This window comes from Artemia sp. Qi Xiang Cuo, chromosome 1, assembly GCF_049724085.1.
Source record: "Artemia sp. Qi Xiang Cuo chromosome 1, ASM4972408v1, whole genome shotgun sequence".
NCBI classification, from domain to species: domain Eukaryota; kingdom Metazoa; phylum Arthropoda; class Branchiopoda; order Anostraca; family Artemiidae; genus Artemia; species Artemia sp. Qi Xiang Cuo.
Genome location: NC_142794.1, coordinates 80,038,029 through 80,065,849, shown reverse-complemented (window position 1 = coordinate 80,065,849; position 27,821 = coordinate 80,038,029). Strand labels below are relative to the sequence as shown.

The window sequence follows — 27,821 nt, the reverse complement described above, 5'->3', positions numbered from 1 at the left end:
CTGAGGAATTTTACATATAATTTCAAAAATTAAAATTTCACATCTATCACAATCTAGCCATTACCAAAAAACTGGGCCACCATTTCCTGAGATGTTCGATTACTTGGATGGTGGAATAGCCTAGAAGGGACAGATTAAACTAGTGTAGAATATCTAATTCTTATTTCATTTCAAGAAGCTCTAAGCAAAGGCACTAAGAAATACAATATAACAAAACGAGACCTGTATTCGTTAAAAAAATTACAACATAACTAGCGACTCATTCATCATTTTGGGACCGAAGAACAAAATAATACACCACGGAACATGAATGAATCATTCATGGTTTCAAGGTCCATTTATAAAGAGATAACTTCATATGAAAATACAAAAAAGGAGTTTGCTGTTTGACTACAATCGCACTTATCATTCATACAATTGAAATACATCTAAGGGGCAATTCTGAGATTACATCATTCCACCCATACCTCCCATGCCCCCCATTCCACCCATGCCTCCCATTCCACCCATATCGGCCTTTTCCTCTTTCGGAACTTCTGTTATAACGGCTTCTGCTGTTGTTAATAGTGATGCGACACCAGATGCATCTGTCAATGCAGTGCGAACAACCTGAAATGAAATGAAGCCACGTTTTAATAATAGTAGCATTAAAGAAAAGAGAAGCTAAATCCTAGATTTAACAATATACTTTTAGTTTTTTACGCTTATAAAACATTAGTACCACTGATAGAAAGAAAGCAAACAGGTTTACATGGATAAAATAGGGATTACTACTTTGAAAGTTTTGCACACATAAGCTCTCTTGAATGGCTAGAAATGACAATTTGAAACTAAATTTGTAGTTGTACCGAATTTTACTTGTGAACGGTCGTTGCCTAGACATTGAATTCTGGCTAGACACGTGTCGTGTCTAGACATGGGATTCTAGCTTGACACGCTTGTGAACGCCACTTAAGGGATTAGGGCTCCGTAAAAGGAAAGAACTTATAGTGCAAATTCCACTCTAAACTAAGCTCCTGGATATACCATCAACCCTTTCTAAGACGATTTACCAAAGATGACATAATGTTTCAATGTTTTGTAGCCTACTTTAAGGTTAAATTCGATGAATAGTTTAAATTCGTTGTTCCGTGTCTCATCTAATTCTAGAGATATTCAACAATTTCTAAATATTTTTTTTTTATCTCAATGCATTAAATAAATTTTTCACTTTTTGAACAAGCTAATAAATCACAATTTGTTGTATCAGAATTGTTTTTACTGTATCTTTGATGCAGTCTTACATAAGCTGCTGAAACCTAATCACAAAAAAAGTTTTACTTCTCGTTCCTTTATGCAATAATTTGTTGATAATATTCTGAGCGGGGCTGAGGGCCATTGGGATATTACCAGGGGGGAAAGTACTACCAGGAACTGCGTCTTTACCAAGCTTTAGATGACAATTTTTTCCCATTCCGTTCTTCTTTTTTAATGCCTTCTTGTTTCCCAGTACGGAGGAGTATTACCGCTATTAATATTAAGCCAATAAATTCTCCAGACAAATATATAATTTCCATTTTTTATTTATTTCTCTCAAAGTTGAGGAATATGAAAGACAAATATGTAAAGTTACAGTAACACTCAAACAAGGGAACAATTTATAAAAAATTTATATCATTGTCAAAAAAGAGAAGATTATGGATAAAGAATATCGTACTTTCAGACTGATGGTAAAAACTATCGGTTTCAATCCTAGCTATTTCTGACCGCTCATTAATTTTAAATCTCGATGGTAATCCGGTGTTACGCCAAATTGTAAAGACAAGAATTATAACAATTATAATAACAAACACAAATTGAGTAAGATTCAAAAATTCCAAAACCATGAAAAATAAAGGAAGGGTATCACAATGATAAATTCCACCAAGTTCGATCCAAATACCTGTGATTTTTCTTCAATATGTAGAATTAATAGCGTCTTAGAGTCTCACGCTGAAGCACAAAAGCGCAAACCAAGATAAACAGAACGATCAGAAACCGGGAATGAAACATATTTCAATTCAACTTGCCTATATACATCCTGATATTTAATAGATCCCGCCTTCAAGAAATAGGGCTTGTAGACAAAGCAGGAAGGCAGTCCGCCAAACACGTATTTTGTTTATTTACCCGATAACAAATAATTTATAACATACCTAATAAGAATCAACCATCTTAGCCAGTCTTCTGGGCCAACCAAGAACCTCACACCAACCAAGTTCAGTATATTTTGAAAAAGAAAAAATAGTGCCCTCATCCTAAATCACAACCTAGATCACCTGCTATTTATGAGGCTATCGACTTACAATGAAGTTACCTAATTACCTAGAACATAAATCATCGTATATCAATCCTTCATTTTCCTCCAAATCCAAACACCCTTTACATACAACTCAAAAAGCCTAACAATTTTAGGGCCCTTCGGTATCGGACTAGAAGCACCACAAGATTGGATATATTTTTTTAACCAAATTTGAAAAGAGGAGTTACTACTTCAACTCTAAAAAACAAAGGAACCTCACCCGTCTTAAAGATATGGTTAAAAACAAGGCTAAAAGCAGAAGGAGAAAAGAAGTATCGGCAAATATCACATGAATAGATAAAATGTATCAAGGTATTGAAGAGGATTGTCGTTTTATCTTATGGCATTTACTCATTAATGAATCAAACGAAATAAGCGCCATTAGCTAAACATTATTATGTCGGGAAGTTCCGACTGGAAAATCGCTTCCTTCTTCAAATTATTTAATTTAATTGGCAAATATTAAATTCGGTTACAACGAAAATAAGATTAGACTACTTTCATTTACGATACCGAAATCGCAGTCTATTTCTACGGCAGACGAACATAACGCTTCATTCCCAAGACAAATCCAAATTATAATCTGTAGGCATAAACTAATTGAGCAAAATACAATCAAAAAGTTCACAAGCAACCCACTGGAGGAGCTCGTAGGAATCATAAATATATCATACAAACTTGTAAGGGAAACTACCATATTGAAAGAATAGGCAATCAAGTGATCTTCTTGCGAACAAAACATTTAACTTTTTTCAGAAACTCATTCACCAATACAATTTTGCCAATAACTCAGTTCGAAAAAATGAGACTAGCCGTAGAATCTATATTCATTTAAGAAAAGTATTTGGAGAAGGACCAATTAATCTGTAGAACAAGGTAATTTATTTCGACTTGCAGTTTGCGCAACAAATCGGGTTATCATATGGGAGAGATCTTCCCTGATCTGATTTTCACTGCCACGAATACACTTCATGGAAGCCCTCTTCAGCGTGGGATTTTCGGACTTACGAAACACCACCTTGCAAACACTTTCAGCTAGGAAATGGCACAAAACAGAATTTGTGTGATTGATTACAGGTAAAAAATTTGATAAATAAATTGATCGATTAAAATAAAATACTGGCCAAACTACTTTATTTTTTCTTTTATAAGAAAAATTTTGAGTGACAATAAGACCAAAAACAATCAACTTTCCCCCAAAAAATTTAGCAGTAAAAAAAGACATCGCCACCCCTGGCAGTGCAACAAACAAACATCAATTCAGGCCTCTAATACCGCGTATTTTCTAATCAGGAATAACGTGGCTGTAACTAAATAGGTGCTATATTACAGATCCCATTTTACAGGCGAGTGTAAAAACCGAAAAATGAGTTTCGGCTTCTGTAGGCCCACAAAATTTGGCAAACTTTTCTTTTTTATATCAAAGCCAGACTATTAACACAAGGTGAGTAACGCCGCAAAGTACCGCTAGACCGATGATCAAAGAAGATAGAAGAAAGCAGCGTGCTTCAATAAAAAAAAAAAAAAAAATATCTTGTCTTGAGGCGACAGGCAGCATAATTTTGGCAACAATAAAAATATCACATACCGCTTTTTGACTTACCGCATCCTAATTAAGGTGTGAAGGGAATATATTGCAGGTACAGCTTGAAATATGAATTCAATTAAGAGCTTACCTTAGTGGGGTCAATAATTCCTCTTTCAATCATATTAACATATTCGCCAAGCATAGCATCATAACCAACTTCTTCGGGTGATTCTAGAATTTTGGAAACAACGACGGATGCATCAACTCCCGCATTCTTGGCGATGGTCATACAGGGCATTTTCAGGGATCGTCGAATAATTTCAATGCCTATAATTGAAAAACAGGGGTTAATCTAAATACATATTCACAACTAAAAAGATACTCGATATCTTGTTGTAGAAGAAATCATAGTCTATGTTTTTGGACAAAATTTGTTAAATCTGATAGTCACTGTATATAAATCCATTGAACTTCTAACAAATGTCTTCTTTACCTATTTCGTCAATCAAAACCAAACAATTACGCATATTCTACAATAGTAAAGCATAGATTCAAAATACAACCTTTTCCAAGTTTGTTTCCCTTAGTATATAATCCTCAGAATGTAAAAAGTTTCGGGGATTTTTGAAAGGTTCAGTTATAACAGAAGTTGAAAAAAAAACCTCCAACGATCAAGTCGGGTTTAGAAATCAAGAATTTTGTATAGAACCCAAAATGAGAAAATGTCTTTTTCATGTTGATTACGAGCAAGAATCATATACCAGATTCTAGGGATTCTATAAAATAAGACCACGAAAGCATGAAACAACTATTTATTTTCTTTTCATGTCGAAATATACAAAATTTAAAATTATGCAACCCTTACGTCAAGTCGAATAAAGCTATGCAAAATCTAAAAAGCACTTTGTGCTCTGTAAGGGAGGACATTTTTATAACGCCGAATTCTCAAATATACGGACAGCTTTTACAAAGATTATGCAAAATTCATAAAATAATAGCTACAAAAAGGTAACAAAAAGAAAATTCGAACCAGTGACTCAAGCACTCGGTCGAAAACAAAAGTAAGAATTTCCCGAACCGTGCTCGAAGTAACCTGAAAAAAACTAGGAAGCCATTTTATATATAAGATATGTTTTAGTTAAAATATTAGCATTTTATTGCGCGTTGTAATCATGTAAATATTTTGACATAGACACTCGGAGGATTCTGAAGGAGAGCCCCTCCTTCTCCGCCTAACTTGGTATAGGCATGAAACATTTTTCTTGACTAGTCATTGTGCAGGGATCATTTCACAAGTAAACATTACTTTTTATTTCATTTTTTAGCGGATGAAGAAGAAATTTTTTGTTCTCCGTGGAGTCATGTGGCCAGCCAGCTAGACTGGAGTATTATGATTCTGATAAAAAGTGGCGCAGTGGTCATCCTTCTAAAAGGTAACCTTAGGGATAGAGTAGTGCGAAGGCTTTTTAAGTAAAGAGCTATGACAGCTGAGGATAAGGGCGATAACGAACGGCTTCTACGGCGGACAATCTTGCCATTTTAATTTATTTTTCAAAATGAATATACTAAAAAAAAGGGGGGGGGGGAGATAGAATTTCGTCATAGGCATAGAACGTAACAGATCCTCGATGATCATTTGAAGTCACCTAAAAAGAAAAATTCAGAACTCGTGGACTAAGTACCATACAATGTATTTTTAAAATCTAGGGGGGGGGGGGGAGTAAATCTAGATGGGCAACAGGTCCTTAGTAGCAGTATTTGATATTGTTTCATAGGTGAATTTCAATTTTTTTTCGACACTGGGGCTCTGAAAATTCAGAGCCCCTCCTTCTCCGCCTCATGAAACAATTTCTTGACTAGTCATTGTTCAGGGATTATTTCACAAGTAAACACGGAGCACATTTCATATATAATGTGTTTTTTTTTTTTTTTTTTTTTTTTTTTTTTTTTTTTTTAGCAAATTTGGCATTTAAGTATTTTTTATTGTCAGTATTTAGAAGAACGATGAGCGCATCATGCCTTTTTAGAATCAGGATCCTTCAAAAATTACTCTTTACATAATAATGGAAAACTATCCCCGCCCCGACCCTCCCCTGAATTGAAATATTCTTTCGTCTAAATAATAGTGTCTAAAGTAGGACCAGAGCCTCACTCACCCCATCATAGGCATGCTATAACTTCTCTCGAATCATGATCGTAAAAGAATCATTTAGCCAACGGTCTGAAATGATCAAAGAACCGTCCTTAAACAAAACACAGCAATTACCATTTCAGACATGGTACATCGAAAACAGTTCATGATGTCATGAATTAAAAGTATAGGGCTAAAATAGTAATATGGATTAAAGGACAGCATGCAGCCTACAAATTTAGTATTATCTCCAATTTGTAATGCCGTTAGTATGGAAAGATTCCTTAATTTTTACAATTGGAGAGCTCAAAGCATGATCCTGAGATCCAAGCCCCCCTCAAATAAAAATGTCATAAACACGGACCTATTGCTTACATTTTTACTCGTGATTCTCCAGGGAGTCCTGAACTGCCAATTCTTAAGTGAACGGATAATTATGTGAGACCAAAACACATCAAGAGCACACTTCACAAACTATGCTTCATTTCCATCGAAAGTTAGCATGAAGGGTTCCTAAGAAGACCCTTTATAATCTTTTTAAGAATTAGCCCAAAAGAAGTCATTTGGCTGCAAATGCTGAGATCTTTTGCTATTTTTTTTTTGTACTAAACGGATAGGAGTGCCCGTGGAAGGCCGTACTAACTTAAGTGCTTCCATTAATAAATTAAGTAAAAATACTAAATTCGACGGAATTCAGTACTACAGGTAGCATATTCACAACGACAATACAATATTTACTCTGCAGAAAGCATCCAGCCCTACTACTCTAATCATGTAAGTATCTACTGCAAAACTTCCACCACTCCCCGTAGAACTTCTCTACAGCTATCATCCTGATCAGGATTACTGCAACCTTTTTTTTTTTTTTTTTTTTTTTTTTTTCTTTCTTTTTTTTTTTTTTACAGCTATTCCTACCACAACTACGACAGTTCTTTTTACCACTTCTCCAACCACGATAACACCTATGACGGCTACTCCCACACGTTTCTATAATTAATTAACATTAGCTAATATTATTAATAAAACCTATGCCAACATCACTGGTTAAATCAGTATAGTCAATTACAAAATTATGTCAATAAAAAAAAAATACTTAACGAACACGTACCACAAAAAGTGAAGAGCAACTTTAAGCTTTAAACGAGCAGAAGTTAGCTCATATAAGCCGTCACAGTAAAAAAAAAAAAAAAAAAAATCCAAGTTTCAATGAATAGAGACAGTTTTCGTTCTATTGTAAACATTCTATTGTAAATCGTTAAAATTATATTGTCATTAAAAAATAATCCTTATTAAATCAATAAGCCACTCAAAGAAAAACTCAACTTATTGCAGTTTGACCAGTCTAACATGTAACTAATTTTATTGTGTTTTCTTTCTTTTAAATCTACTCCTTTCAAATGTATACAATATCAACTAGTTACACAAAACTTTTAATTCCAGCAATCTTTTTAATTTCCACTATAACTCAAATGGCACTACCTATTGAGATGTTTGAGTTGGGGAAGTGGGTATTAAGATAATTATTAATGCGAATTTATGTTTAGGTTTGACACAATCGTCAAGTGTAATGTTCGTTTTAAGTTTGACGTCTTGTATGAATTAATTTTTGCTCCATTTTGAGTTTTGAATTTGCTCTTTACTTTTCGTGATCACATTGTGTTTTCATATTATTTATCACTGCGACTATACACAAAGAAAATTATTATTTGGAAAATTACTTGCAAAACTTACCACTGGGTTGGCAAAATTTACAAAAAGAAATAATCGTAAATTTAGCTTTAGTAGCCTTAGTTTATCCAGAACCTTTAAATCCCTGAATCACATGACCCATTCAGGTGTAGAAGAGAAGATAAAAAAGGAAAGACATTATTCAATGTCGGTATTGCAAGACGATTAAATGCCGAGGTATGTAACACCTAATTAAACTAAAGAAGCTAAACTTGAAGAAATTGGAACATACCAACTTTCTGATCTTCATTAGCAGGGTTAATTTTATCTAATGCAGGAAGACATCGAAGAAGAGCAGTGCCACCACCTGGAACAATGCCTTCCTCAACAGCGGCACGCGTGGCACAGAGTGCATCATTAACTCGGTCTTTCTTTTCCCCTACTTCAACCTCACTAGAACCACCTATTTTCAAAACAGCCACACCAGATGCAAGTCTTGCCAAACGTTCTTGCAACTTTTCTTTTTCGTATTCCGACGTGGTCGAGTCAATTTGGTCACGCAATTGGTCAACTCGCCGGTCAATATCTTCTTTCCTGCCTTTGCCCTGAAATTTTGTAAAATTAAAATCTGCTAAGACCAGCCGAATCAGATGGGTTGAAGAAGTTAATCACTGATAAGAATCAGCATATAAACAAAGCTTGGTCACTTAACTAACTGGTCTTTTACAAATAGTGATTGCAACTACATGGTAATTTATGGGTTCAGAAGCAACAGCCAACAGAAGAGGAATCTCCAAAAGTTGTGTCTGGTGCCACTTCTCCATAGAAAAGTTACCAGCCGTAACTATTTTACGTTAAAACAGTAAAATGCTCCTTAGATCCAATATTGAGTCTAATTCAGAAAAAAAAATTATCACTATGTTTTTATGTTAACATGTATAACAACCAATTACATGCACTCGTTAGTGCCGAGAATTGCGGTTGTAATCTGGAGCGAGGGGAGGGAGTGTCATAAGACGAGCTTTCCTGAAGATCCATTAACGATGGTATTTAAAAAAACACCAAGATTTTGCCCAGTACCGGCCTTTGGAATGGTAAGTGGGGATACCGTCCCGGGCCCCACGCCTACCGGGGCCCTGCCCTAACAGGGCTAGATATGTTTCAAATTACAATTACGTGAGTGATTTGTGACTTCGCGAAGGGCCTCATAGAAACGGCAGTTGAACGTTTCCAAATGTGGGCCCCTTTTTATGTGGAGCAGGACCAGTGGTTGTAAAACTGTCCAATCCCCCTTTATTGGAGTCTTTTGGCTGGTTGCCATAAATGTCCTTTTGTTTTGTTTTCAGTTTTAAACAGGCCCCCGTCAAGACCTCGCGCAGTGGCGGCTGCACCGGGCCTAAGGTCGGCTCTGATTCTGCCCTTTTAAAAACCCATAATCGCCGGACCATAGCAATTAGATTTCAGTCACTATTTAAATATTGGAGCCAGCCATTGTCCTTATCTTCTACCCTAAAAGATGTGTCAGCAAAGATACTCTACAAAATAGGTCAAACCCCTGGAGGTGTGGTAACAGGAAAAACTTGTGTCCCACATGTTAATGAAAGGCTAAAAAAAACTTAGTCAACATACGATAATGAAACTTGGTTTGCAAGCACATTTTTAATCCCTTCAACCATTTTGTGCAGGTTAAGGACTCTAGTTAATTCTATAACAGGAGTTTTATACAAAGGGGAAAGCAGTAAAAAATAGGCAATAAACAGATACTAGAAATCCAAGAACTAACCAAACAATCGAAGATATGAGCTTATTGTTAAAACATGCAATTTTGTGAAACAAAATGTTGAATCCATCAAATTCAATAACTAAGCAAAAATCTGCTTCAGATTCAAGCAAAATGATTATTTCTCAAGAGAATTAATGAATGTTTTTTTCTTAATTTTAGCTTTACTTGTCTTCTGGATGCGACAGAAGTAGTTCGAATTCTATATTTTGCAAATACCTGGGGTTTTCGGGCATAGCGATTGAATATTTGGTTTTATTTTATTTTGCATTTTACAATCATTTTTCGTATTCTCTTTTGCAGCTTCTCGATTAGCCTCTTTCTTATTTTACCCGCTCTGACAACAACTTATTTTAAACAGGTAAAATACTTTCGATTGTTCCATCCTTTCTTCGTGTTTTCACTAAGCATGGAAACCCATTGTTTCTTTTCCTTGGGTTTCATACCCACCTTTTTGCTGAAAATTTATTTTATTTTTACCATCATCGAGAAAAATAAAACAATTTCAAAGATAAGTATGCACAGGCAAGTTCAAAAGTTTAAAAAAGCTCTTTAACTTTTACTAACTATACTAGCCCGGAAGATCTAAGTTTCTCTCTTCTTTTTTCGTCTTTGTCCTTTGAAATGGCCTTACACATTTTTTTTTTTTTTTTAGCTTTTCTTTATTTTCCCAGTGAAACACAAGATTTTGAAAAACAAAATATTTAACATTGATCCAGGGGGAAAAACATTTGAGGAAAAAGGGGAAAAGAAGAAAGAATAATTCATTATTGCAAAAGAGAATGGATTAGCACCCAAGATAAAATTGAATATTGTAATTCTTATTAGATGATTTGATTTTGAAATTTCAAATCAGTAGGTTCTTTTACATAGTGTTTATTGTAGGCCATTATGAAGCTGTATTGTCGCAAGCCTAGCAAGTATCCTTGATGAGAATAGCGGAACTTATATTAATTAATATGTTCAGTTTTCCGCAAAGGTATATAATATAGGCTATGTTACTTCACTTCATTCTGATATTTAAACTTATTTTTATAGAAAAACAAAAACATTCAAAAAGTATAAAATAAGCGATAATCCGCTATACTTTTGGTTTTTAGATACCAACTGTATTCCAAATCGCCCCCATGGTTAAATTGCTAATTAAGGCATACCTATACTTTCCAATCTTGATTAACATAAATTAAGTGAACGTTTAGCTTGGTTAAGAGAAATAATGACCTGATCCTGAGAATACAGAATTCCAACCTTCAACTATATGCAGCCATTTTTATACTACCCTTGGTTTCCATTTGGCAGCGTTTTGATTCTTTCTTATTATAATATAGAAGTTATTCTTAAAACACATTTTCAATTACACCCGAAAGTAAGCCTAGCAATGTAAGAAAGTAAGCCTAGCAAAAAAAAAAAGAAGATAAAATTTGAGTTTTTTCTTTTTTTTTTTACTGGCAATTAGCAATTTTTGATGGTGTGAACTAAAGAATTCTAACTTTTAGAAGCATGCTGTCATCTTTTGTGATAGTGACTTCGCCAACTTCTCCAAGATCTTGGATCTGAACATCTTCAAGTTTGAGCATATTAGCTTCATCACCAAATACAATGCCACCCGTGGCCGAGGCCATGTCTTGCAATGTTGCTTTGCGATTATCACCAAATCCAGGAGCTTTAACTGCAACAACTTGAAGACCAATTTTGAGTCTAAATGACAAATTAAACAAAATTAAAACTCGTTTAAACAATAAACAAAAAGGAAGTAGGAATCAGCTATTTTCTCCCTACAGGAGATTTTAAGTGCAATACCGTATTTAGAAAAATAGAACAACTGATCAAACCGTTTCTGAATCGTAGACAAGTGTACGGCTTTTACTACTGTTAAAGCACACACGTTGAGTATTTCTGAAGCTTCATTTTACTAAAAACTGTCCAATTTCTATAGGTCTGTTAAACTGAACTGTATAGTGCCTGAAATAATTGTTCAGTAAGTCAAAAATCCGTGGTTCCAACTTAGGACCTAAAGTAAAAAAGTTAGCCTAACTACAAAGTAACAATCCCGCAGGTACCAAAATTCTTAGGTAACAAAGCCTTATACCGACAATAGAATGTCCTGTGAACGGAACCAGAACGGTATCAATTCACAGTAAGTTCAAAGAAAAAACGGCAGCATGAATTTACTGACCCATCAGCGTTACCACTTGAAATTTAACTAAAAATAATGTCAACAAACACCAAACAAAACAATCATTGATGTTACCAAGCTGAATCATTAATAAAATATAAAAACATAAATTCAATTTTAGATGCATTTATTCTCTCTATCACTATTTCACTTTCACTTTGCAATTTGGCCTAACTGTAAATAACCACTTTTTCCAAGTGATAAAATTAGCTATCCAACCCTATTTCAGACTACTTTAAAATCCAGATTTTTTTAAGGACAAAATAAACTTGTAACTTTTATTTGAAACACAATTTTAATCAATTAATCCTTTCGCAACCGACAGGACCTTACAGTCCCAATATGTAAAAACCCTTTTGGAGCTTCTAAATCGATGCTACAGTAATAAAACTTGTTCCATCGTGTTCCGCCTTTTTTAGCCATTCGATTGATAGGTAACAAGTCAAAGTAGCGCTCAGCTGGAGTTATTTAGCTGACAAAGAAGTTAGGCTGCTTTTTTTCAAAAAGGGTAAAAAGTTTATTTTTTTATTTTTGATAGAAAGTTACAGCGTAATAAGATCAGAACAACAACTTCAAAAGTCATTGCTGATGTGTAATGAAACATTCTGGTATAAAAATCTGATAAAGCCATTTGGACGCCCTCAGTGATGAATTCTATTTTTGGGACCCTGCAGTCCCAGTGGTCAAGCCCGTTGCGCAATGGCGGAGACTTTAAAGTCCCGCTGGTCGAAGTTATTAAAATGACAATTTTGAAAATGCTCGACAATAAGCAATTTCTAAAGCAGCTGTAATCTTGGAATTTTTTTCTTCTTGTTTATTTTAATTTCATATGGCCTATGCCTTTTTGGTTTAACTAGCCTTGCTCATCACACACGCCAACTCTCACTCTCTCTTACTTCTTTTTCGCCTGTTAATAACGCCTTTCTCTCTCTTTTTGAAGGCATGATTATACAAAGAATGAAAAACTCCTTCTTTCATTCTCTCTCTCTCTTTCTCTCCCCCTCTCTATTTCCCGTACGATTTTATTTATAGTTCGTTCTTTTACCAGACCATGCGAAAGCGAATGTCTACCAACTAAAGTACCATACTGAACACATTAGAAGAGTTGGGAAGCGAGTTCCATCTCTTCAGCAGCCTGAAGAGATGGGACTGGATCTGCAGAAAAACACCCACACAGAAGACATTGCTTTGGAGCCGGACCTGACTGACATGGCATCAGCTAATGTTCTCTAAGTTCAGACATACCAAAAATGGGGAAGACTCATCACCTATTTCTCCAATCCTAACCGATACAGATCCTTGCCTTGTTTCACCTTCAACTTCATCGGCACCAACTGCGTCTTGTGCAGCTTATCAGCTGAAGAAAAATATGAAGCCACCGACAAGAAAGGCAAAAGTCGTTGGACCACAAAGGACTTGGAAGAAAGTTGTCGCAAAAAAAAACATCATTTGAACTCGATAAATCCTGAGGCTAATTTAGAGGAAACAAGGAGTGAATCAACTATCGATTTTTTTTTCTCACTTGCTCGAGCAAAGAGCTTCTGGCTTCAGCTTTTGGTTTTTCAGTTAAATCTTTAATCACTTCAGAAGGGCAGGAATATTAATGCAAAAGACAATGGGCTTAAGGTATTCCTTGGGATAAATTTGTTAATGGGGTACCATCAACTTCCAAGCATGAGAGATTACTGGGCTACTGATCCTGACTTGGGTGTCTTTTTTGTATCATCAAGGATATTGAGAAATAGATTCGAAGATATTCAAAGAAATATGCATGTCAGAGACAACCTGACAACAACAGCTAATGAGAAAGTTAGACTTTTCAAGCTGTAACCGATGACTGACCTGCAAAACTTCTGTTTCAAGCAGATAGTGAAACCCGGAGCCTACCTGAGTGTTGACGAGTCCATCATTCTCTTCAAAGGACGTTCCACGCAGAAGCAATATAACCTAATGAAGCCGATCAAAAGAGGTTACAAGCTTTGGTGATTGGCCTGCATGAGCGGTTATATCTACAATTTTGACGTTTATTAAGAAAAATTTCAAGCTTTCAGGAATAATTTGGGACTTGGACTTGGCGGTAGAGTCGTTTGACAAATTACTGAAGGTCAAAGTGAAAAAGAGCATATTGTGATCTTTAATAACTTGCTTTCGTCTGTGTCCCTTCTTGAACAACTTAGGGAAGATGGTATCTTGGCGTGTTGCACTATTCGCTCAAATAGAAAAGGAATTCGTATCCTTGCACCCGACAGAACTTTAGATAGGGAGCTTTGACCAAAAACATTGCGGATTGATTGGTATCTCTATAAAGGGATGAATTCCAAGGCGGTTCTGTTTGCCTTCAACTATCATGGTACAGAGGCTTCTGTAAGGAGACAAAATTATGATGGGTCTACTTCTGTTATTACAGCCCTTCAGGTAGCAAAAGATTATAATAACCATATGGGGGTGTAGACCTTTCTGACCAAAAAGGGTCAGATCTCTTCATGGAAGAGATAGAAAGTCATTGAAATGGTGGCATCGGGTTTTTTAGGGTTTTGTTGATTTTACACTCTGTAATGCCCTTGTTCTTTGAGCCAAGATCGTTCTCGATTTGCTCTAAATGTGCTCTGACGTTGTGCATCAAAGAACGGAAGAATTGGTTTGCTGAGTATCATTAGCATTATTAATGAAAAAATTGTAATTAACATTTTTGATCAAATTTTTCCATTGGGAATAAATGATTATGTCCTCTAGAAAAAAGTTACTTGCTCAGCGGGACTTCTCGGTCCCTTCGGCTTACATTTGATCAGGTTGCTTTGTCCAGCGGGACCGCAGAGTCCCACTTTGAACAGATTTTTCCTACTCGTTTTAGAAGATTTTTATGTGCATATTCAAGATCAGCGTGTCTTTCTGGTCAGGAATCATATATTTTTCGTCAATTTTTTTTTCGAAAAAAGAGGGCTTGGTCGTGAAAGGGTTAAGCTAAACTTGTTGAATTTTTATTGTTTTGTTCAGCAACACTGTACTGTGAGAGCAGACATTGATTCTTATCAATCTCACATAAGAGCGCTTGAATTTTCTCCCTAGTCCATTCAAAAATCAGCAACTTTTAAAATTTAGATCCACAGGCAAATTCAAATCGTTTACCTATTGACAACGAGCGTCGTAAGGGCTTCTCCGTCCACATCTTCTGCTATGATTAAAAGAGGTTTCCTGTGAGAATTGGCCAATTCCAAAGCTGGGATAATTGACTGGATAGATGAGATCTTTTTCTCACTGAATAAAATTAAGGCGTCTTGATATTCAACCTTGGCCCCTGAAAGATGATTTCTTTTAGGGAATCAGCAACGGATGCCATAGAAGGAAGTCAAAGAGGCGTTGTATCTTCGGAGGAGGGGATATATATATATATATATATATATATATATATATATATATATATATATATATATATATATATATATATATATATATATATATATATATATATATATATATATATATATATATATAATATATATATATATATATATATATATATATATATATATATATATATATATTATATATATATATATATATATAAATATTTATATATATATATATATATATATATATATATATATATATATATATATATTATATAGCATTTAAAAATATCTGACTTTTTTACAAAAAAAAAAAAAAAAAAAAAAAAACTCTTGATATTAATCGATAAAATATTATACGAACCTAATCCTAGAAAACGTGTACAAAGGTGCATATATTCAGAGAATATTAGGGCTTCCACAACGATAGGTTACAAGGATATAAATGAAATTGAGTTTCACTTCAGAAAAAGTTTTGCATAGCAAACCCATCCAGGCTAATTCTCATGGGTTGGATTGGAGGAAAGCATTCAATAAGAAATTGTAAGGTGTTTATTTCGTGCATTAGAAAAAAAAAAAAAAAAAAAAAAAAAAAAAAAAACATGCCGACACTACATGATAAAAAAAAGCAGCCACATTATTACATTTTGTATTTAACATAAGAATTCAGATTAGAGCAAGAACAAAAGCTAAAGTTTTCTTAGAAACAGAAAACAAAAAGCAGCTAGTGTGCAGTTAAAAGCCTTGCTGCGAGTAACACAACAAAGCAAAAAAAAGAAAAAGAAAGAAAGAAAAGGATAATGCAAAGATACATGCCTTTGGTTGTGTTGATAAAGTATGGTGAAATGTATCCTCGATCAAATTTCATTCCCTCGATGACTTCTAATTCGTCAACTAGGGTCTTGCCGTCTTTAACTGTGATAACACCATCTTTTCCTACTTTTTTCATTGCATCAGAGATCAATTGGCCAACACTAGTATCACCATTAGCAGATATAGTTGCCACCTGAGCAATTTCTTCAGGAGTTGATACTGTCCTTGACATCGTTTTCAAGTGGTCCACTACTGTTTCAACCGCCATCATAACCCCTATGAATAGTAAAAAGAATTAATAACTTTATTGCACTTCAAACAGAGCTAATATGTTCGAAACAAATAGCGACGAAGACCACACTGCCTTTCCATCATAAATAAATAAGTAGAACAACAGGGAAATTTTTATACAAGACAGTGGAACGCAACTTTAAATGAATATTTCGACCCTATATCCAAGGACCATCCTCAGCAAAGCAAACGAAAAAAATAAAAACAATATAAAAGAAACTCACATTAAAATTCGATCATTAAAACTGTTTAAATTTTTTTTAAAAACAGCCCTAATATCATTACTTCAAGGAAGTTCAACCAGGACTGGTACTCCAAACGAAATGGACAGCGAATAATTCATTCAGATGGAATTAAAATATTTACAGACAAGCTTTTAAAGCTAGTCTCGCCTTCTTGGCAGCCAGTCTAGAAGGTCTATTCGTAATAGGTTGAGTGGAGTTATTTACAGGTTTTTTAATATAATTAGTCAAATCATTTTTAATTAAATTTGTGTATCGGGCATTAAGCGAATATTCCCCCAAATCTCTATTTAAAGGAATATGACTATTTATTTTGGTTTTAGTTTCAAGTGCCTCTCGAACAACCTGTTTTATACCTAAATCATTGCTAATAAGGCAAGTTTCTTCAAAAAGCATTTTATGACTAGGGTTATTATATATGTAACTGCTTAAAGCAGAATCAAAGGAAATATTATTATTATTAGAATTTAAAGCTTTAGTTATGTCATCTTTGTGTTGTTGCAGGCGTTTTTATAAATTTTTATTGGTTCTAACAACATAAAAATTGCCACAATCACATGGTATTTGATAAAACCCTCTCTGGCGAGTAACTGGGGTTATATATTTACCAGAATTTAATAAATTCATGATTTTAAAATTATTTGTAAATACGACATAAAAATTATTTTGTCTGCAAACCTTTTTTAAACTTATATTGATTTTTGGAATATATCGAAGGTAAATTATATTTGAAGGTTTGACAGGAACTTCAAACTGTAAAAGGCACTTAACTTTACGGGAGTGTCTTGCCAATCTTCAGCCAATTGTATTATTAATAAAGACAATAGGATAACCGTTTCCAAAACGTATGTCTCTAATAAAATTTAGTTCATCTGTGATGTAAGATTCAGAGCAAATGTGTAGGGCACGGTCAACAAGAGATGTAACAACCCCTCTTTTAACTTGTGGGGGGTGATTGGATTTAAAATGTAGATATCTGTTATTTTGTGTGGGTTTTCTGTAAATTGTGAAATCCAGTTTATCAATGTCACGAATAATTGAAACATCCAGAAACGGTAATTTATTTGCATTTTCAATTTCTGAGGTAAATTGTAAATTTCGGTCATATGTATTAAGGTGATCTAGAAAGCCCCTAAGTACATTTTTCCCACAATTCCAAAGCGATATTACATCATCCATATAACGCCCCCAGTATACATGTTTAAAAAAATATGAATTTAAAGCCCAATTTTCGAGGTGTTCTACATAAATGTTCGTTAATCACCTGGATAGCGGCGCCCCCATAGGGAGACCATTTTTTTGTTGATAAAAAGAATTACGGAACTGAAAATACGTTGAATACTTATTACAAATTTTGACTAGGGACATTAAAACCTCACAATCTATTCCTCCTGTTGAATCTTCAATTAAATGAAAGTTTTCTTCTATTTTACTTTTTAGTAACTGCTCAGATATTGCTACATCAATATTTGTGTACATAGAAACTATGTCGAAACTACTTACTATTGTATTTTCTGAAATGCTGGCACTTTTAAGTTTTTCTACTAAATCTACTGAATTACATAGGTACGATTTCTGGGGATAAACTAACGGTTTGAAGGTTGTACATAACCACTTTCCAATATTGGAAGCAGGGGCTTTCGTACATGCTACAATTGGCCTTAATGGAATACCTTGCTTGTGTAATTTCGGTAAACCGTAAAACTTTGGGCAAAAGCTACCTCGGGGGAGAAATTTATTATACAATTGTGGGGTGATTTTTCCATTTTGTTTTAGATTCTTTAATTCGGATATAATTTCATTCGCAAACTTATCAGTATGGTCGTGAGTCATGGAAGTATATGTATTTGTGTCATTTAAGTGTGGATAAATTTTATTGTCGTAATCTAAGGTATCCATGACTACAAGTGAATTTCCCTTGTCTGGTTTAGTTATTATAATTGAAGAGTCTTTGCGAAGATTATACGAAATTTCATACCGTGCGAAATTTCTGGTCTCAAATTAGTATGAAATTTAACTTTTTTTTGGCTGCCGTAAAGTGTACTAATAAAACAAGACCTTACTTCATCTGGGTTAGAAATGGATGTGTAGCGTTTGTTCAAAGACGATTCTAAGAAGGAAACAATATCTGCCAAAGGAACTTGTTTTGGTGGAAAAGAAAACTTTGGACCTTCTTCAAGAGTCTGAATTTCCTTAAGTTCAAGAGCTCTAGGGGAGAGATTAACAATAGCGAGCCCTGGAGTAAACATTGGGGTATAAGCACGATGATCCGTCAAAGATTCGTCCCTTAGACATTCCAATTTCTTATAAGGACGTTCTCTAGACAAACGAAAATCGTAACTAAAGAAGTTCCTCTCCAACCATACAACCTAAGAATAATCTACAGTGGACAGACTTTCCCACAAAAATTTTTCAAGAGATTTTCCTTTCCGAGGAAATTATATTATCTGGATGTTTTAATTATTCGTGACATTGATAAACTGGATTTTACAATTTACAGAAAACCCACACAAAATAACATATCTACATTTTAAATCCAATCACCCCCCACAAGTTAAAAGAGGGGTTATTATATTTCTTGTTGATCATACCCTACACCTTTGCTCTGAACCTTACATAACAGATGAAATAAGTTTTACTAGAGACATACTTTTGGGAAACGGTTATCCTATTGTCTTTATTAACAATACAATTAGCTAAAGATTGGCAAGACAGTCCCGTAAAATTAAGGGTCTTTTACACTGTGAAGTTCCCGTCAAGCCCTCAAATATAATCTACCTTCCATATATTCCAAAAGTCACTACAAGTTTAAAAAAAGTTTGCACACAAAATAATTTTTATGTCGTATTTACAAATAATTTTAAAATCATGAATTTCTTAAATTCTGGAAAAAGATATAACCCCAGTTACTCGTCAGAGAGGGGTTTATCAAATACCATGTGATTGTGGCCATTTTTATGTTGGTAGAACCCATCAAAATTTAGAAAAACGCCTGCAACAACACAAAGATGACATAACTAAAGCTTTAAATTCTAATAATACAACTATTTCCTTTGATTCTGCTTTAAGCAGCCACATATATGATAACCCTAGTAATAAAATGCTTTTTGAAGAAACTTGCCTTATTAGCAATGATTTAGCCATAAAACAGGTTGTTCGAGAGGCAATTGAAATTAAGATCAAAATAAATAGTAATATTTCCTTAAATAGAGATTTGGGGGAATATTCGCTTAATGCCCTATATGCACGAATTTAATTAAAAATGATTTAACTAATTATGTTAAAAAACCAGTAAATAATTCCACTCAACCTGTTACGAATAGACCATCTAGACTGGCTGCCAAAAAGGCGAGACTAGCTTTAAAAGCTTGTCTGTAAATATTTTAATTCCATCTGAATGAATTATTCTCTGTCCATTTCGTTTGGAGTACCAGTCCTGGTTGAACTTCCTTGAAGTAATGATATTAGGGCTGTTTAAAAAAAACATTTAAACAGTTTTAATGATTGAATTTTAATGTAAGTTTCTTTTATAGTGTTTTTATTCTCTTCGTCTGTTTTGCTGAGGACGGCCCTTGGATATAGGGTCGAAATATTCATTTAAAGTTGCGTTCCACTGTCTTGTATAAAAATTTCCCTGTTGTTCTACTTGTTTATTTATGTTCGAAACTAGTCATATATACATCACAGTTAGATGTCCAAATAAGAAACGGCTTTTACAATAAGAAGTGGCTGCAAGCACAATATTTTCTTTTTTTCTCCGCAGCTAGCGGGGCACTTGAAAATCATCGAGGGCTGTTTAATGGTTAAATTTAAAGAACATTTTATATTAAAGAACAAACTATTGCCAATAGTAACGAACAAACTAGGCCTAACAAGGGAAAACGCACGAACTGGCCGTTTATATATAAAAGAGATGAAAAGATAGAAAGAAACGCTTGTTGAGGCTTGATCAACCAAATTCGAACTGAAGAATGAGAAAAGCATAAAACAGCCAAGGAAAGGTGCCAGAAGGATAATTTTTATTTACAATCCCTTCATTTTTTAGATAGACTGGGGGACTTTTAATGTGCAAGAGTTGGAGGGGAGGTGCATAAGAATAATTTCATACTATATATTCCAAAGCAAAAGGTGATTCTTCGAGTCAATTTTTCAGAGAGGGGGATCCCAGAACTCCAGGTTACCACACATGAAAACTATGTTGACTGGGGTTCAAAACTGTCAGTCGCAAAGCCTTTCGTATGGACGGGGTAGACCTTTCGAGTCGACCTTTGAGGTAAATATAGCAAGCAAAAAAATAATACGAATTTCAGCTTCCGCATGTGGGCCTAATGCGACTTTGGGTCACTATAAATTGTTAAGCAATGTTATTCCCCTTTTGTGCAGGTGTATCATATAAAGATTCTAAATTAAGTCATAATTTATAATCCAATTGACTTACATGTACAGCTGGATATGCATAAACCAATGAAACAGCTATGAATTTTTTTTTTAAGAAACTGGTTGATGTGTCAATACATGTAACAAAAAGGCGTATTATTCTCATAGTATTTGGTAGAAGTTGATAAGAAAATTTAAGGAAGAAAATCTCTCCAAATACAACTCATTTTTATTAAAGCGCATATGGAATTAGTTTTCGAGACTTTGGCATCTACCTCCAGTTTCAGCTATGGATATATCTGTATTTTATCCATAATTTTATTTTATTAGTGAAATAAAAAGCATTTATTACTGAATCTCCGAGAGAGAAAACCAATTGGTTCCTGGCTTTTTATCAGTAAATTAGATACATAATAGTTTGTGCAAAAGCTAACAACGGTGGGACAAATTAACATAAAATTAAGTATGTTAATCTAACTTGTTAAAATTGTAGTTTAAATTATGCAGTGAACACCATCCTTTATGATGGATAGCCCCCCCCCCCCTAAAAAATGAATAAACCAAATTGGAGTTTAAAGTTCTGGGCAATGTAGTATATTATACTTGTCAGAAACTATTTGCAACTTCCGTTGTCCATGAAGTTATTGCTGTGCTGGGGATAAAAGGATGATTGCAAGGACCCTTGAAAGTTTAAGAATAGTACATTTGTTTTGTTCCCTCCTTTCAAGGTTCGTGTTTCTTTCTTAGGAATAACAATAAATCAAGAAATTTTACACTTTTCCGTTGGCGGGGAGCAGAGCTAATACAATAATGACAAAAAACAAAACACCTTATCACTGAAAAAAGAATTGCTCTTGCCTAAAGTACATTAAAAAGAAACAACATTGACATGCAACTTCGAACTACCGCCAACATAAATCCATTCGAGACAATGTTACCTAAACACTATCATTTATCAATGGTGGACAGGGAATGCTGAAAGATCTTATGCAATCCTAACAAAAGATTATAAAAAAATAATAAAAATAATAAGTACAAAAGAGCTCCTTTCACAAAAAATAATTTTATAGTTGCAGAAGCATTGTGTGAGCAACGTTCGGAGCCGAGATCTAATGGCAGTAGGTGACAACGTTACATCTACAGATGTAACAAACATAGACGAGTTACATATCCAATAGAAACGAGCGTTTTACTCATTTATACTTCCGGCGTATTATACTTCCAAGACACGAATGGACTCAATTTTTCGAGGAACGTCACTGTAGACGCTTTAGGGCACTTCGATTCCAGAATATAATTCTAATTGATTCCACTTATTTTTAGATTAAAAATACTAACTTTACTAAAATTCCTCTTTCTAATATTCACAACATTTATAGGGCAATAATTTAGGCATAGATCAGACACAACAGTACAGTGATCAGACTCATCATTTAGAAGAACTCGTGCTTGGGGAAGTTTAAGTGACAGGTTGTTGAACGCTCATCCGTCCTACATGCCCGATAAATTTTCGGAAAATTGAGCAGCATTCACGAGGACTTTAAACATGACGAAAAGTAATAATTACAATACTAGAGAACACCACGTCAACAGGGCATGTACCCAAACAGATTTTCTGCTTTCCCTCTTCTGTGATAATCACTAAAGAGGGAAAAGGGATCTACCACACAATTAGCTATTCCCCTGAAACCCATTATTTTTAAAGTTACACCAGTAAGTAAAAAATATTTTTTGCTTGCTAGAACAGATTTTTATGTCAGCTATTGTAAAAATATACCCTTTAGTGGTGAATTTTGTTCAGGGAAGCAGCGAAATTGAAGTTTCCTAGGCATGACAGGGTGCTAAACTAATGATAGGGTTTAATAAACTGAAACTATACGTACTTGGGATGAGCTGTCAATAATATAAAATCAACCAAACGTCTCACTAGATAAATAAGACAACCTTGATTTTTTAAGGTCAATTTTTCTTCAGTCAAAATTCTTTATTTAAAGATTCGTCATCTGTATACAAATATATAAAAGCCTTTTTCGTTTCTGCGTTTCTATAAACTGAATAAATAACTAGTTTATTAAAGCTGGAATCGTCAAATTTTGCAAAATAATTTTTAAACCACAAGGCATTTCTTTGAGATTAGACAATTTTATCATAATGCAGCAATCATCTGATGATTTTGTTTTCTAAAAGGCTTATTCAAATTCGTTTCAGTCTATCTTTTAGCATTCAGTAGTCAAAATGATTATGTTATGCATAATTATCCACTTGCAACCCCAATTATAAAAAAAAGGAAACAATCCTTACCTTTCCTGATCTCAATAGGATTGGCACCCTTACTAATTTTTTCAAAGCCTTCCTTGGCAATTGCCCTAGCTAAAACAGTAGCTGCAGTGGTTCCATCACCAGCCTCTTCATTAGTGTTGTTGGCAACGTCTTGGACTAATTTAGCACCAATGTTTTGAAATTTGTCTTCTTCTTCTATTTAACAGCAGGCGGGCTTTTCAGTATAACTATTTAGCCCTTTTCCTTTTGCTTCACTCTGTGGGCTACAGAGCTACTGGCTTGATTGCCTCATATTTATTAGATATATTCAGATATCTTTCAGCAGATCTTTCGACTCTAGGAGTTCAAATATAAGATGATAGATGTCGATTTCTATGCTCTGTGTGCAGGTACAGTTGGCTAGGCTCTTGGCTGATAGTGGGATTTTGTGGTGTTTGAAGTATTTTAACAGTTTACAAAGCAAGGTATGTTGTGCAGACGTCAGCATATTACATTCAAATAGGCAATGGTCAATTGTTTCATTATTCATATTACAATGCCTGCAAAGAGGGGACAGGGGAATTGAACCACTTGAATTAGAAAACTTATATGAGAATGCAAGGAAATTTAGTCCATTTGTTCCAGAACGAATTCTATGATAAATTTTGGAAAGATACTTATTGGGAAAGGGGGAAAGGATAGGATTAATCTTATTAAAATTAATATCTGATAACCTCCATCGGTAAATATCTCTAATTGGGATTGGTCTCCCACTTGGCTGGTCAATATTTATAGCAGTTTTTGCTATTTCATCAACCTGATGATTACCACTTATGCCAGAGTGGCTAGGAATGTACTGAAAGTAAGTTTTTATGCCACTTGAAGCAAGATTATCAATAATACTGAGACAATGATAAGTGTCAATGTCCAACTTATATTGAGGAGCTGAGGTCAGCAACTCAAGGCTTGATAAAGAGTCGGAATAGATGATAATATTATTCAAATCTGCAATCAAAGATTGGTTTTGCTTAAGGTGTTCTAATGCCATGATTATGGCATTTAACTCAGCAGACATTATAGATAAATTATTAAATAATCTCTCTCCCATTGCAATTTTCAGGTGAGGAAGGAAAACACCACTTGCAACTTTCTCATCCATTTTTGACCCATCAACAAATATTTGGAAGTGATTTTTATAGGTTACTGTATTAAGTTCTGCAAATTTTTTCTGGACAAAAGCAATGGGGGTTAAATCTTTATTCCATTTTGAAAATTCAGTATTTATTATGGGAAATGACCAATTCCATGGAGGGGATTGGGGGAAAGTAGGTGCAATAGATTTTGCTGGTGCAGGGAACTTTTTTTGAATATTGGCATACTCATCTGCAATACCTTTATACATGACTGGATTTCTTAACCAATTATGTAATGTGTGTGAGCTATTTGATTCAATTTTCGTAAGATGTTTTATCAAGAGAAAGCTACGTCTCTCCCTTATTGTTGTTAATCCACTCTCCATAAGCAGAAACTTGGTGCTTGTGGGTTTCCTAAGACCAAATATGAGACGTATTATATTTGCAACCCCAATTATAAAAAAAAGGAAACAATCCTTACCTTTCCTGATCTCAATAGGATTGGCACCCTTACTAATTTTTTCAAAGCCTTCCTTGGCAATTGCCCTAGCTAAAACTGTAGCTGCAGTGGTTCCATCACCAGCCTCTTCATTAGTGTTGTTGGCAACGTCTTGGACTAATTTAGCACCAATGTTTTGAAATTTGTCCTTTAATTCAATAGCTTTGGCTACTGTTACACCATCTTTTGTGATTTTAGGACTGCCCCAAGATTGTTCAATGATAACATTACGTCCCTTGAAAAGAAATAACAGTTTTAATCTTAGATTAAAGGTTGAGAGTCCTTGTTAAAGCCACCTCAAAGACTTAAAGTGAGCTGTCTTAAAAACCGAAGTCTGGGTCTGGAACAAATCACTGTGCACAAACAGAAGGACATATATAAAAGCTTTATAATTATAAAAAGGCCTGAATCCTTTTCACAGGAACTTTCCTTTGTTTGGAGATATATGAAAACTATCTATAAAAAGTAAAGCATGTATTTGGATAATGTGGCTTCATGTTGGTATACAGTATATGAAATTATGTTCCTAAGTCTTAAGGTAAGGTACTGAACCATGTTTTGTCTCAAGCATAGCTGGTCAATTACCTTGTATGAAATAATTATGTATCTAAAAAACAGATAGTTGATAATGTTATTAGCAGATTAGATGCAATAGAATTGAATAGAAAACAATTTTAATAAAAAAATTGAAATAAACAACTTCAACAATGCATAATGTTAGGAAGACTAAGTCACTAAGGCTAGAATAAGTGAAGATGAAAAGGTGACATTGGGTAATGAAAAGGTGACATTGGGTAATGAAAAGATTGATCAGGTGGGAAGCTTCACTTACCTTGGTAGTATTATTAGTAAAGATAGTGGGAGCAGTGAAGATGTTAAATATAGAATAGCCAAGGCTCAGGGTGTTTTTTCACAGTTAAAAAAAAGTCTGGAAGAATAGGAAGATAAGTTTGCAAACCAAGATTAGAATATTAGAAGCTAAAGTGACGACAGCGGTCAAATATGGCTCTGAAACATGGACGCTCCGAAAAGCGGATGAAGATTTGCTAGATGTTTTCGAGAGGAATTGCTTAAGGATTGTTCTGGGTACCTGGCTGACTGACCATAGGCTATTTCAAACAATAGGCTATACGAAAAATGTGGTTCAGTACTGCTCTCTAGGGCTATAATGAACAAAAGGTTGAGGTGGCTAGGGCATGTTGTGTGGATGAAGGATGACAGATTGCCGGAGATCATTCTTTTTGGCCAGCCATCTAGGGCTAAACGGAAAGCAGGTCGTCCCCGTCTGGGGTGGCAGGACGTCATAAAGAAAGATTAAAGTTCCCATTAAAGGAAATGGGAACTTTGTGGGCGGCTGTAAAAAGAGAGGCTTTGAATAGATTGGGGTGGAGGAGGAGCGTGCGCAGCTGTGTTGGCCTCAGGTGGCTTGGTGCTGCGGTGAGTTGTTAATAGTAGTAGTAGTAATAATGCATAAAAAATAAATGCTTTGAGAAGAGTGAAAATTTAATTTCTGCTTTATCCTAAAATAAAGAAGATAAAAGACATACAACTTCAATTTGAGCAAGATGCTATAAAGTTTATGATTACATGGCTATTGCAAGGGGTATATTGTGCACAAAAGAGAATCCCAGCATTTCAAATTTTTTAAAATCTAATGCTCCCATTAAATTTCAATTTGAAAATATTTCCATTGACTTTAATTTTAAGTTCATAAAATTGAAGACATAAATTCAGACAAATTAGCCATGGCCAAAATAAATGACACCTATTATTCGTTCCTTGCCTTACCTTTGGCCCCATGGTTACTGCTACTGCATCAGCTAGAACATCAACACCTTGAAGCATAGCAGCTCTGACCTCTCCACCAAACCTGACATCTTTGGCGTAGTATCTTGATATTGACTGCGAGGGCTTTGCAACAGTCTGGCGAAGAATACTAGACAATCGATGCATCTTGTTTAAAATCTGGAAAATCGAAAGTACTTTACATAAAGACAAAGCTTCTTAATAACTATTTTACCAGAAATTCTTTTGTTTTTGTTGAATGATTTTTGAAAAATTGAACATCAAGAATTTTAAGAAGATGGCTTGTATTATTACCAAAATTGTTTAATTAAAACCAAGATATATTCAAATCCATTCATTGTCTTAATATTGCCATTGCAATTCAAATGGGGATCAATAAGTTGTATAACTTTAGGTATCTGGCAAGATCTGTATCATCAAAAAGCTATGGAGCAACGCATTTAAAATTAGGAAAAAGTGAGTATATTACAAGAGGGCTCTGACTTCCCATCACCTGGTGCACATCTTGGAACACCATGTGTGCTATACAGTTTCACCACTCTTGGCAGGACAGTCCCCAAAATCCTTGGCACAGTTCCGCCACGCATGGCAAGCGCCACCTGGTTTACATTATTTATTCTCAGAGTATTAAGCTTCTAGTGAACCATTTATGCTCAAAAAGTTCCACGTCCAAAAACATCAATTTTTTTAGTATAACTGGTGAGGTCTCCAATTAAAAGAATATATTTATGGTATTGCTATTAAAACTAATTCACATCTTTATTGGGCTCTGGACAAAAATGACATAATGAATACTTACATGTCAACATTTATTAATTTCTGTTATTGATGTCATATTGTTGTATGTAGTAATAATTTTTCTTGAATTTCAATTTTGAATGAAGATTTCCCCTCCCACCCCACTCCAACACGATCATAGGACCACCCATAAATTAAAAATCTACAAAGACAGTGTTTCCATGGCTGAACAAATTTAAGTTTTATATTTTTCTAAGTGATGTTTTGTTTCAAAATAAACAATACTGAGACCCATTTTAATTATGTGCTCAAACAGTAAATCAATGATGTCCCAACCGGTGAGAAATCAAGGTTTAGTTTATATGCAGACAATGCAAAGTTGATATATCTAAATCAGAAAAAAAAAGTTCAATTTAATTCAAGCTGATTTGCCTGAGCCATCTCTTTGGCAAAATATGGGGTTTATAATTTAAAACTGCCAAGTGCAAATTTCTCCTTATTGGCAAAAAATATCTAAGTAAAAATTGCACAATTAAATAACCATTGCAAACACATGTATTGGACGTGTTTCCTGCTTTCTATGTTTCACCTAATTTTCCTATTTTTATGCCCCCCTCCCTCAGTTAGTATATCCATTCTTAAATGGGAATTTTAAAATATACATTTTGAGGTTGTTGGATCTGAAAAGACACATTGTTAGCATATCAGGACTT

At 34.5% G+C, this 27,821-nt stretch overlaps 1 protein-coding gene across 1 annotated transcript; it reads right to left on the bottom strand.

The window, feature by feature from the left end:
- Positions 1–208: 208 nt before the first annotated feature.
- Positions 209–26,526, bottom strand: Hsp60A (Heat shock protein 60A). The gene is made up of 8 exons (XM_089087328.1): positions 26,353–26,526; positions 24,547–24,799; positions 15,767–16,039; positions 14,730–14,898; positions 10,918–11,125; positions 7,940–8,252; positions 3,997–4,175; positions 209–609 (listed from the first exon to the last, which is right to left on the bottom strand). The coding sequence occupies exons 1-8, from the start codon at positions 26,515–26,517 to the stop codon at positions 448–450; spliced, it is 1,722 nt and encodes a 573-aa protein (XP_088943454.1). The 5' UTR covers positions 26,518–26,526; the 3' UTR covers positions 209–447.
- Positions 26,527–27,821: the final 1,295 nt, after the last annotated feature.